The sequence below is a fragment of the Trichechus manatus genome, unplaced genomic scaffold, assembly GCF_000243295.1.
Source record: "Trichechus manatus latirostris isolate Lorelei unplaced genomic scaffold, TriManLat1.0 scaffold00060, whole genome shotgun sequence".
NCBI lineage: Eukaryota > Metazoa > Chordata > Mammalia > Sirenia > Trichechidae > Trichechus > Trichechus manatus.
In genome coordinates, this window is record NW_004443996.1 from 14117221 (window position 1) to 14129755 (window position 12535).

The following is a 12535-nucleotide window of genomic DNA, read 5'->3' on the forward strand; positions in this document are numbered from 1 at the left end:
CCTATGACCCGTATGACTTACATTTCCATTCCTAGGTATGTACTCAAGAGACTTGACTACAGAGACTCAAACAGATACGTGTACACCATTGCAACATTATTCACAGTAGCAAAAAGTTGGAGACAAACAATGTCTGTCAGCAGATGAATGGATGAGCAAAATGTGGTACATACATACAATGGAATGTTAATGAGCCATAAAGAGAAATGAAATCCTGGTGCGGGGATGTATGGATGAACCTTGAAAATATTATGCTGAGGGAAATAAGTCAGTTACAGAAAGAAAAATACTATATGATCCCACTTACATGAACCGTGCAGTTATGCAAAAGTTTATTAGTGATTTCCAGGAGTTGAATGTGGGAGCAAATGGGGGTTATTTCTCAGAAGGTACTATTTCAGAAAGTTTCTGTTTGGAGTGATGTAAAAGTTTTGGAAATGGATGACGGTGATGGTAGTGCAGCATGGTTCAAGTGATTATAGACAATAAAGTAATTGTACACTTAAAATTGGTTAAAATGGCAAACTTTCTTAATATATATTTTACCACAATGAAATTTTTTAAAAAATATCAAAATGCATAGCATAGTTAAATCAGATTGGTAATGTCACAAAATATTTTCTTTTTTCTCTAGACTGTATTAGGTGTTTTTAATTTTTCTGAAGTGAACCTATGAGAGACAACAAATGTTCCTTTAAAAATTATTGTGAAAATTTTCGTTTATCTAAATCTGAATTCTTTTTATCTTCCTTCTATTTTTACTCCTTTCTTTTCCCTTTTCCTTTCTTCCACTCTAATTTTTATGATAATTTATTGCTTTGCCTTCAGTTTTTAAATGGAGCTATTAGATATCCCCACCAACCCAATAACAATCACCTTATTACACATTCCATAAGTTGAATCAGTTTCCACCAGTGTAGGTATGGATTTCTCCATTTAATCTGATTTATAAATCACTAGGTTGGTGTCCGTAATGTGTGCTAGATTATCTCTTTGAATTTGACTCTGCCTCTTTCTCCTTTGTTTGCTTCCTGTTGTTGTTGTTATTGTTAGTGACCACATGAGACAGAATTAAACTACCCCATAGGGTTTTCTAGGCTATAATCTTCATGGGAGCAGATCACTATGCCTTTCTGCTGAGATGCTGGATGAGTCTGAAACACCAGCCTTTCAGTTAGCAGCCAGGCGCTTAACCGTTGTGCTGCCATGGCTCCCGTCCTTTGTTTGCTTGTTGTGTTGTTGTTAGGTGCAGTTGAGTCAGTTCTGATTCATAGCTACCCTATGTACAACAGAAGAAAACACTGCCCGCTCCTGCCCCATCCTCAGTTGTGGCCATGTTTGAGCCCATTTTTGTTTGCTTAGACCTGTATTAGTCCATCTGTTCTATTTGACATGTCTTCTAACCTCTCTTTCACATTTCCGATCAATTTGTGTCTGTGTTGTATTTTAATATTGTTTTATTATTGTAGTTTAAGTGAAAGTTTACAGTTCAGCTTAGTCTCTAATACAAAAAATTATACATACATTGTTATGTGACCCTAATTGCTCACCCTATACTGTGCCAGCATACTCCTGCTTTCTACCCATGATTTCCCATGTCCATTCAACCAGCTCCTAAACCTCTCTTGCTTCTCATCTCACCTCTAGACAGAAGCTGTCCATTTAGTCTCATGTATATACTTGAGCTAAGAGGCACACTCTTCATGAGTATCATTTTATGTTCCACAGTCCAGTCCAATCTTTGTCTGAAGAGTTGACCTCAGGAATTCTTTTAGTTCTGGATTGTCAGAGAGTCCGGAGGCCATGCTTTCTGGGGTTCCTCCAGTCTCAGTCAGACAATTAAGTCTGGTCTTTCTACTGGAATTTGAGTACTGCATCCCACCCTTCCCCCGTTCCATCAGGGACTCTCTGTTGTGTTCTCTGTCAGGGCAGTCATTGGTGGTAGCCAGGCACCATCCAGTTCTTCTGTTCTCCCGCTGATGAAGTCTCTGGTCTGTGTGGCCCTTTCTGTCTCTTGAGCTAATACTTTCCTTGTGTCTTTGGTGTTCTTCATTCTCCTTTATTCCAGGTGGTTGGGACCAATTGATGCACCTTAGATGGCCACTCGCTAGCTTTTAAGGCCACAGATACCACTCACCAAAGTAGGATGCAGAACATTTTCTTAATAAGCTTTGTTATGCCAGTTGACCTAGATGTCCCCTGAAAGCATGGTCCCCAGACCCCCGCCTCTGCTACTCTGTCCCTCAAAGTGTTTGATTGTATTCCGGAAACTTCTTAGCTTTGGTTTAGTCCAGTTGTGCTGACTTCCCCTGTAGTGTGTACTGTCCTTACCCTCACCTAAGATAATTCTTGTCTACTATCTAGTTAGTCAATAACCCTCACCCTCCCTCCCCACCCTCGTAACCATCAAAGAATGTTTTCTTCTGTGTTTAAACCTTTTCTTGAGTTCTTATAATAGGGGTCTTATACAATATTCGTCATTTTGCAACTGATTAAATTCACTAATCAGAATGCCCTTCAGATTCCTACATGTAAGATGTTTCGCAGCTTTGTCGTTGTTCTTTATCGTTTATCCACTCGTCTGTTGATGGGCACATATATTGTTTCCATCTTTTTGCTATCGTGAACAGTGCTGCAGTGAACATGGGTGTGCATAGATCTATCATGTGACAGCTCTTATTTCTCTAGGATATATTCCAAGGAGCGGGATTGCTGGATCATATGGTACTTCTGTTTCTAGCTTTTTAAGGAAGTGCCAAATTGTTTTCCTTAGTGGTTGTACCATTTTACATTCCCACCAACAGTGTATAAGTGTTGCAGTCTCTCCACAACCTCTCCGACATTTGTTATTCTGTGTTGTTTGGATTAATGCTAGCATTGTTGGAGTGAGATAGTATCACATTGTAGTTTTGATTTGCATTTGTCTAATGGCTTATGATCCTGAGCATTTCTTCATGTGTCTGTTAGCCACCTGAACATCTTCTTTGGTGAAGTGCCTGTTCATATCCTTTGCCCATGTTTTAATTGGATTATTTGTCTTTTTGTTGTAGAGGTTTTGCAGTATCTTATAGATTTTAGAGATTAGATGCTGATTGGATTCGTCATAGACAAAATTTTTTTCCCAGTCTGTAGGTTGTCTTTTTACTCTTCTGGTGAATTCTTTTGATGAGCATAAGTGTTTGATTTTTAGGAGCTCCCAGTTATCTACTCTCTCTTCTGGTGTTTGTTCATTGTTACTTATGGTTCTTATTGTGTTTATGCCATGTAGTAGGGCTCCTAGCGTTGTCCCTATTTTTTCTTCCATAATCTTTATTGTTTTCGATTTTATGTTTAGGTCTTTGATCCATTTTGAGTTAGTTTTTGAGCATGGTGTGAGGTATGGGTCTTGTTTCATTTTTTTGCACGTGGATATCCAGTTATGCAAGCACCATTTGTTAAAGAGACTGTCTTTTCCCCAATTAATGGACTTTGGTCCTTTGTCAAATATCAGCTGATCATAGGTGCTTGAATTTATGTCTGGATTCTCAATTCTGTTCCGCTGGTCTAAGTGTCTGTTGTTGTACCAGTACCAGGCTGTTTTGACTACCATGGCAGTATAATAGGTTCTAAATTCAGGTAGTGTGAGGCCTCTCACTTTGTTCTTCTTCTTGAGTAATGCTTTACGTATTCAGGGCCTCTTCCCTTTCCGTATGAAGTTGGTGATTTGTTTCTCCATCTCATTAAAAAATGCCATTGTAGTTTGGATCGGGATTGCACTGTATCTGTAGATGGCTTTGGGTAGAATTGACATTTTCACAATGTTGAGTCTTCCTATCCATGAACACGGTATGTATTTCCACTTATGCAGGTCTCTTTTGGTTTCTTGCAGTAGTGTCTTGTAATTTTCTTTGTATAGGTCTTTTACACCTGTGGTTAGCTTTATTCCTAAGTAGTTTATCTTCTTGGGGGCTATTGTAAATGGTATTGATTTGGTGATTTTTCTCTTCGAAGTTCTCTTTGCTGGTGTAAAGGAATCCAACTGATTTTTGTATGTTTATCTTTTATCCTGATACTTTGCTGAAATCTTGTTTTAGTTCCGGTAGTTTTCTTGTGGATTGTTTGGGGTTTTCTGTGTAGAAGATCATATCATCTGCGAATAGAGATACTTTGACTTCTTCCCTACCAATTTGGATGCCCTTTATTTCTTTTTCTAGCCTAGTTGCTCTGGCTAGGACCTCCAGCACAGTGTTGAATAAGAGTGGTGATAAAGGGCATCCTTGTCTGGTTCCCGTTCTCAAGGGGAATGCTTTCAAACTCTCCATTTAGGATGATGTTGGCTGTTGGCTTTGTATAAATGTCGTTAATTCTGTTGAGGAATTTCCCTTCTATTCTGTTTTGCTGAGAGTTTTTTTTATCATGAATTGATGTTGGACTTTGTCAAATGCCTTTTCTGTATGGATTGATAAGATCATGTGGTTCTTTTCTTTTGCTTTATTAATGTGATGGATTGCATGTATAGTTTTTCTAATGTTGAACCATCCTTGCGTACCTGGTATAAATTGCACTTGATCATTGTGAATTATTTTTTTGATATGTTGCTGAATTCTGTTGGCTAGAATTTTGTTGAAGATTTTTACATCAATGTTCATGAGGGATATTGGTGTGTAATTTTCTTTTTTTGTGCTGTCTTTACCTGGTTTTGGTATCAGGGTTATGCTGGCTTCATAGAATGAGTTTGGGAGTATTCCATCCTTTTCCATGCTCTCAAATTCCTTTAGTAGTAGTGGTATTAACTCTTTTCTGAAAGTTTGGTAGAATTCTCTAGTGAACCCGTCAGGACCAGGGCTTTCTTTTATTGGAAGTTTTTTAATTACCTTTTCAATCTCTTCTTTTATTAAATAGGTTTATTTAGTTGTACTATTTCTATTTGTGTTAGTAGAGGTAGGTAGTGAGTTTCTAGAAATATGTCCATTTCCTCTAGGTTTTCAAATTTGTTAGAGTACAATTTTTCACAGTATTTTGTTACGATTCTTTTAATTTCTGTTGGGTCTGTTGTGATATCACCCATCTCATTTCTTATACAGGTTATCTGCTTCCTCTCCTGTTTTTCTTTGGTCAGTTTGGCCAATGGTTTATCAATTTTGTTGAACTTTTCAAAGAACCAGCATTTGGACTTGTTAACTCTTTCAATTGTTTTTCTATTGTCTATCTCGTTTAATTCTGCCCTAATTCTTATTATTTCCTTTCTTCTGATGCCTGAGGGCTTCTTTTGCTGCTCTCTACTTGTTCAGGTTGTAGTGTTAATGTTTTGATTATGGCCCTTTCTTCTTTTTGGATTTGTGCATTTATTGCTATAAACTGACCTCTGAGCACTGCTTTTCTGTGTCCCAGTGATTCTGGTAGGATGTGTTTTCATTCTCATTTGATTCCATGAATTTCTTTATTCTATCTTAAATTTCTCCTATAACCCAGTAGTTTTTGAGCAAGGTGTTGTTCAGTTTCCAAGTGTTTGATTTTTTTCCTTTATTGATTTCTAGTTTTATGACTTTATGGTCAGAAAAGATGCTTTGTAATATTTCGATGCTTTGGATTCTTTTAAGGCTTGCTTTATGGCCTAATATGTGGTCTATTCTGGAGAACGTTCCATGTGTGTTGGAAAAGAAAGTATACTTGGCTGCTGTTGGGTGGACTGTTCGGTATATGTCTATGAAGGCAAGTTATTTGCTTGTAGTATTTAGATCTCCCGTTTCTTTGTTGAGCTTCTTTCTGGATGTTCTGTCCTTCACCAAAATTGGTGTGTTGAAATCTCCTACTAATATTGTGGAGCTGTCTCTCTCTTTTCAATGCTGTTAGAGTTTGTTTTATGTATTTTGGAGGCCTCTCGTTGAGTGCCTAAATATTTATTATAGTTATGTCTTCCTGGTGTATTGACCCTCTAATCATTATATAGTGTCCTTCCTTATCCTTTATGGAGGATTTTACTTTAAAGTCTATTTTGTCAGAGATTAATATTGCCACTCCTGCTCTTTTTCGAGTGTTGTTTGCTTGATGTATTTTTTCTGTCCTTTGAGTTTTAGTTTGTTTGTGTGTTTAAGTCTAAGATTTGTCTCTTGTAGGCAGCATATAGTTGGATCGTGTTTTTTAATCCAATCTGCCCCTCTCTGTCTCTGTATTGGTGCATTTAGTCCATTTACATTCAGCGTAATTACTGATAGGTATTAGTTTAATGCTGTCATTTTGATGTCTGTTTTTTTTGTTGTTGACAGTTTCTTTATTCCACTTAATTTTCTGTCCTGAATTATTTTCTTCATGTATTTTCTTTTAATTTTTTTCATTGTTGTTGATACTGTATTTTTGTTTTTTTTTTATTTTGACATGTAGGATTGTTAGTTTCCTTTGTGGTTACCTTAATATTTACCCGTTTTTCTAAGTTTAAACCAGTCTTTTATTTCTTTATATCGCCTTGACTTCCTCTCCATTTGAAAAATATATGTCCACATTTTGTAGTCCCTCTATTTTGTTTTAATGTTGTCATCTTTTACATATTGACATCTCTGTTTCCATATTTCATGGTTTTAACTTTGATTTATTTTTGTGACTTCCCTATCTCGGTTAATATCTGTTTGTTCTATCCTGTGTTCTAGTCTTGTATTTTGTTGATATTTTTTCGTATAACTTCCAACTCAATAGTTTTTCTCTTCTCAGATTTGTGTATTATTCTGTTAATTGAAATTTAAAACTCAGTGGCTTCCGCATAAGATGAAGAAAACTACAAGGCTCTTGTCACTTCTATTCACCCTTTACTGGAGGTTCTGGCCTGGACAGTGAGGCAAGAAAATGACATAGAAATCTTCCAGATTGGAAATGAAAAAGTAAAACTCTCTCTTTGCTGATGATATGAATTCGTATATAGAAAATTCTAAGGAGTACATTTAAAAGACTGTTTGGAACTAACAAGTTCAGTAAGGTTTCAGGATACAATTATTAATATACAAATATTTATTGTATTTCTATACACTTGTGATGAACAATCCAAAAATAAGTTTAAGAAAATAACTCCATTTGCAATAATATCAAAAATATAAAATACTTAGGAATAAATTTAACAAAGGATGTACAAAAGTTTTATTTGGAAAGTATAAAACATTACTTTAAAGATGACCTGAAAAAATAGAAAGTCGTCCCATGTTCATGGATCAGAAGATATAGTATTTTTAAGATGACAGTACTCTCCAAATTGTTCTATAAATTCAGCATAAGTCGTAAGAAATTCCCAGCTGGCTTCTTTTCAGAAATTGGCAAGCTGATCCTGCAATTCATATGGAAGAAGTCAAGGGACCTGGAATTGTCTAAACAGTCTTGATAAAAAAAGTTGTTGGACTCTCGCTTCCCAATTTCAAACTTTAAAGTCTGTCATGATGAAGACACTGGGATACTGGCATAACAGTATACATGTAGATCAATTGAATAATATTTAGTGGCTAGAAATATATTCTTACTTTTTTGGAGCCCTGGTAACGCAGTGGTTTAGAGCTACGGCTGCCAACCAAAAGGTCGGCGGTTCAAATCCACCATCCCTTCCTTGGAAACCCTTTGTGGCAGTTCTCCTCTGTCTTGTAAGGTCACTATGAGTCAGAATCGACTCGGCGGCAACAGGTTTTTTCTTTTTCTTTTTTTTGGTCATTTTATTTTCTACAGGTTTGCCAAGGCAATTCATGCAGAAAGAATAGTCTTTTCAACAAATAGTGCTGAGAGAAAACTAGATGTACACCTGCAGAAAAAGCAAACAAAAACCAAAGTAGTTGGATCCCTGCCTCATACCATATACAAAAATAAATTCAATGAATTAAAGACCTAAATGTAATAGCTAAAATTATGAAATTCTTAGACACAGTCATAGGTGTAGATCTTTATGACCTTGAATTAAAGAATGGACTCTTAGATTTGACACTAATTGCAAAGCAGGAAAAGAGAACAGGTAAGTTGGACTTCATGAAAATAATAAAACTTGTACATGAAAGGACACTATGAAGAGAGTGAAAAAGATAACCAAAAGAATGAAAGTATTTGTAAATCATATATCATAAAGGACTTGTATATAGAGCATGTAAAAAAATCTTAGAACTCAATATGAAGGACAAAGAACCCTGTTTAAAAAATGAGCAAAGGAATGGAATAGACATTTCTTCAAAAAAGATATACAAATGTCCAATAAGCACATGAAATGATGTTCAGTGTCCTTAGCCATCATAGAAGTACAAGTCAGAACCCAAATGAGATACCAGTTCACACCCAGTAGGAAGGCTATAATCAAAGGGATAGCTTTGGTTAATATAAATTGGAACTCTCATACACAGCTGGTGGGAATGTAAAATAGTACAGTTGCTGATGAAAAAAGTTTAGCAGATCCTCAGAAAGTTGTAGTTACCATATGACCCAGCAATTGCAGTCCTAGATATATTCCCAAATGAAATGAAGACATATGTCCACACAGAAACTTCTGTACAGATGTTCATAACAGCATTATGCATAATAGCTAAGTGGTGGAAACAGTCCAAATACCTGTCATTGGATAAATGGATAAATAAAATATGGTATATACATTTAATGGAATATTGTTCAGCATGAAGTACTGATACATGCTATAACATGGATGAACTGTGAAATTATTATGGTAAGTGAAAGAAGGCAGTCAAAAATAACCACATATTGTAGGATTCTATTTTTATGAATACGATAGACAAATCTATATTGACAGAAAAGAAGATTAGTGGTTTCCTAAGGCTGGGGTGATGGGGAAACTGAGGGATATCAGTTGAGGGTTGTGAGGTTTCTTTTTGAGGAGATGAAAATTTTCGAAAATTGGTTTATGGTGACAGTTGCACAACTCTGAGTACACTAACAGCCATTGAATTGTACACTCGGAGTGAATTATAGTACGTGAAATGTATCTTAATAATACTAAGTGGCCTACTTCAGTTTTATATTAGAACTTCTGTTTGATTATTTTTCAGATAAATGTATATCCTTTGTGGTTTCCAGTGTCCTCAATGTTATTTCACATTTTTCTGTTGTTTATTTGAACATAGTAAACAATTATAGTGTGTGTCTGATCACTCCAGGATCTGAAGGCCTTGTATATCTGTTTCTGCTCTGTATTATTTATCTTGGGTTTCAGTCATGGTGCATTGTTTCCCTGTGCATTTAAGTACTTTGGCCAGAAGTTTCAAATATCCCTTGGAGTATTATATGTGGGACGACTTTGAGACCTAGAGTAAAGAGTGGTTACTCCAGAAAGAATTTGCAGTTGCTTCTGCTAGTGGCAGGAGCCCTGGTGGTGCAGTGGTTAAAGCACTCAGCTGCTAATCGAAAGGCTGGCCAGTGGTTCGAACCTACCAACCCCTCTGCAGGAGAAAGATGTGGCAGTCTGCTTCCCTAAAGATTTACAGTCTTGGAAACCCTATGGGGCAGTTCTGCTCTGTCTTATAGGGTCACTATGAGTTGGAATCGATGGCAATGAGTTTGGTTCTGCTAGTGGCCTGGGGACATTTTTAGTCTGGTTTCCTCTAAATTACAGTTTTTGCTTGAACATTTTTAAACTCTTAAGTTAGGAGGAATTTGGGCTGATGGTGGTGATATGAGCTGGGGTCTCTGTGGTACTGATAGTCTTATTCCTTTGCTGTCTTCTTCTTTCTGCCTACAAAAATAAGCATATCCCAGATAATGTTACCAGTTTTGTCAGTCTTTCCACCACAATTCAAGGGTGGTAGTTTTTATATGATATTCCTGTACTTTGTGGCTACTTAGAAGTCATATGATTAAAAGATTTAGACTTGAACAGAGGTAACAACATATGCTTAGTTATTATATCTAAGCCACTAGCTCAAAGTCGGGGCCCAGGTGATGCAGCGTTTAAGAGCTTGGCTGCTAACCAAAAGGTCGGCGGTTCAAATCCACCAACCGCTCCTTGGAAACACTATGGGACAGTTCTACTCTGTCCTGTAGGATCGCTATGAGTCACAATTGACTCGATGCAACAGGTTTTTTTTAGCTCAAAGTTAGCCTTACTGGACCTGCACTGATGTACTGCAGCAATGGAAAAACTAATATCAATAAGATACTCTTTTCGTATTTATTGTTCATCATGTGTCAAATTTCCCTGGCTACCTCTGGTAGGAGTATGATGGTGTGGATCTTCAGGCTTTCCAAAGCCTTTGTTATACTCAAAAGTGTCCTTGATTCCTAAAAGTTAACTCTAAAGGAGTGTTAGAGGATAGAAAATCTGATCTTTCAAATGTTACAAATGAATTATTTCTTTAAGGAAGAACTTGTGATGAACTGGATGTGAAAATCCTAGGTGTTTCCAAGTTCTTAGTGGTCAACCCACCCTCATTGTTCTCTGATCAACCCTTTTCAGTCATTTAGCTGGAGGAAAGCTTTAAATAATTTTCAGTACTTAAGCAACCCCTGCATAAAAATTATTATATCTATATAGCCCATGGTTCATTATCATGATCAGTAAATTATAGATAAAATGATTTAGTAAATATTCTAGATGCTCTTTTGAGTAGAAAAATAAATATTTTTCTATGGATCTCTTTATTTTAGCCAACTAATTAGCCTCTCCTCTTTTGTGTGGTTTCAGATTAGATTAAAAACCCTAATCTAGAAACACTTGATAAACAGAGAATTCTTATGTCTTTAACTTGTATTTTCTTTTCATCAGGTGTAGGTAATAGCAGCGAAGGTGGAAGAGGAAAGGCAGGTGCAAAACTTTTTCAAGATTTTCAGATGTTAAGTAGAATCTGGACTCATCCTTGGTGTTTGCAGCTAGACTACATTAGCAAAGAAAATAAGGTAAATCGGGTAACCTAAAGTTGATTAAAAGTTACTGTTAGAAGCCGAATAACCATTGTATAAAGGTTGAGCTGTATAGGCTTTCAGTATATTCAGATTTTCTTTTGTTTTGTGGTACAGTTATCCATCCTGTTTTATTTCTAATTAATTTCTATTTGTCTAAATGCATTATGATTATGAAAGAAATGTTAAATATTAATCTTTTATTGAGCCTATTAGGTTTTTTTTACCTTTTTATTTTGAAATAATTTTAGACTTTTAGAAAAGTTGTGAAAATAGTTCAGAGTTCCCATATAGTCCTCACTCAGATTCTTCTAATGTTAACATCTTGCATAACTGTAATAAAATTATCCAAACTAAGAAATTAACATTTTTACAATACAATGAACGACAGCCTTTATTTGGATTTCACTAGTTTTTCTAGTAATGTCCTTTTTCTGTTCCATGATCCAATCCAGAATCTCACATTGAATTTAGTAGTCGTATCTGTCACGTCTTCTTTCTATGATAGTTCCTTAGTCCTTCCTTATCTCATGGCCGTTAACTTATTTTTAAATGAAATAAACAGACGTCATTATAATTACCAATATAAGTTTAAATAAATTGAATATAAATTCAATTTGAAATAAATTGAGTTTCCAATATAAGTTGAAGTAAATTATTGAAACATTCTTTTTTTTTTCCTCTAGGGCTATTTTGATGAAGACAGTATGGATGAATTCATAGCTTCAGATTCTGATGAAACCTCCATGAGTTTAAGCTCCGATGATTATACGAAGTAAATTGAATAAATTTTGTGGCCTGTGTTGACACATTTAAAATCCTTACTCGCTGATTGTCCTCTTTGTAATTGGCAGTTGTATATTTCCTGTGCTTTTATAAAAGTCTGAATTTGTTCTTTTTTTAGAAAGAAGAAAACAAAGGGGAAAAAGGGGAAAAAAGATAGTAGTTCAAGTGGAAGTGGCAGTGACAATGATGTTGAAGTGATTAAAGTCTGGAATTCAAGATCTCGAGGAGGTGGTGAAGGAAATGTGGATGAAACAGGGAACAACCCCTCAGTTTCTTTAAAGCTGGAAGAAAGTGAGTCTAATGAATGTTGCCTTTGTCATGGAACATTGGTTTAGGAAGTGTCATGTCATTAGTGGTTTTTCTGTCAGTCATTTATTATCCTCACTAGTTGGCTTAAAGAAATTTCTTTCCCGCAACTGGTAAGAGTCTAGGATAATCAGGTACACATAATTACTACAAATATCTGATGAATATTTAGTTATAAGCAAAACATTGTGCTCTCTCTGGTATTTTAGGAGGAAAAGTAAATAGAAAAAGTACCATTTATTTACATGTATATACCTAAACTCTGTATTATTTTCATTCCATGTGTTAGCTAACTTAATTCTTGAAGCAGCCTTGCAATGTTGTTGATATCTTTGTTTTTATAAACTAGGAGATTGAAACCCAAAATCACAGTTAGTGAAAGGTAGAACTGGGATTCAGCCTTTGATTTGTCCTATCTCAAAGCCACTGTGATATTTTTCACTAACTACATGGGAGAAACTGAAAGAAGTTTGAGTATAATTGTAGTTAATTTTATACAGTGAAACTAATTTTAGTGGTTTTGTCTTTTTCCTTTGTAATTCTTCATAATCCATAATTATTATCTACTTTATAGTTCCCCCATCATGTATAGTTTGTATCACCT

At 35.7% G+C, this 12535-nt stretch overlaps 1 protein-coding gene across 8 annotated transcripts in view; it reads left to right on the top strand.

Annotated features, from left to right (window-relative positions):
- The window catches only part of ATRX (ATRX chromatin remodeler), a 427573-nt gene that overhangs the window by 285368 nt on the left and 129670 nt on the right, over positions 1 to 12535 (top strand). For all 8 annotated transcript variants that reach the window (XM_004378897.3, XM_023733624.1, XM_023733626.1 and 5 more), the window contains 3 exons: positions 10706 to 10836; positions 11526 to 11614; positions 11744 to 11916. In XM_004378897.3, the coding sequence (XP_004378954.1) occupies positions 10706 to 10836; positions 11526 to 11614; positions 11744 to 11916 (393 nt within the window). The remainder of the gene's footprint in view (positions 1 to 10705; positions 10837 to 11525; positions 11615 to 11743; positions 11917 to 12535) is intronic.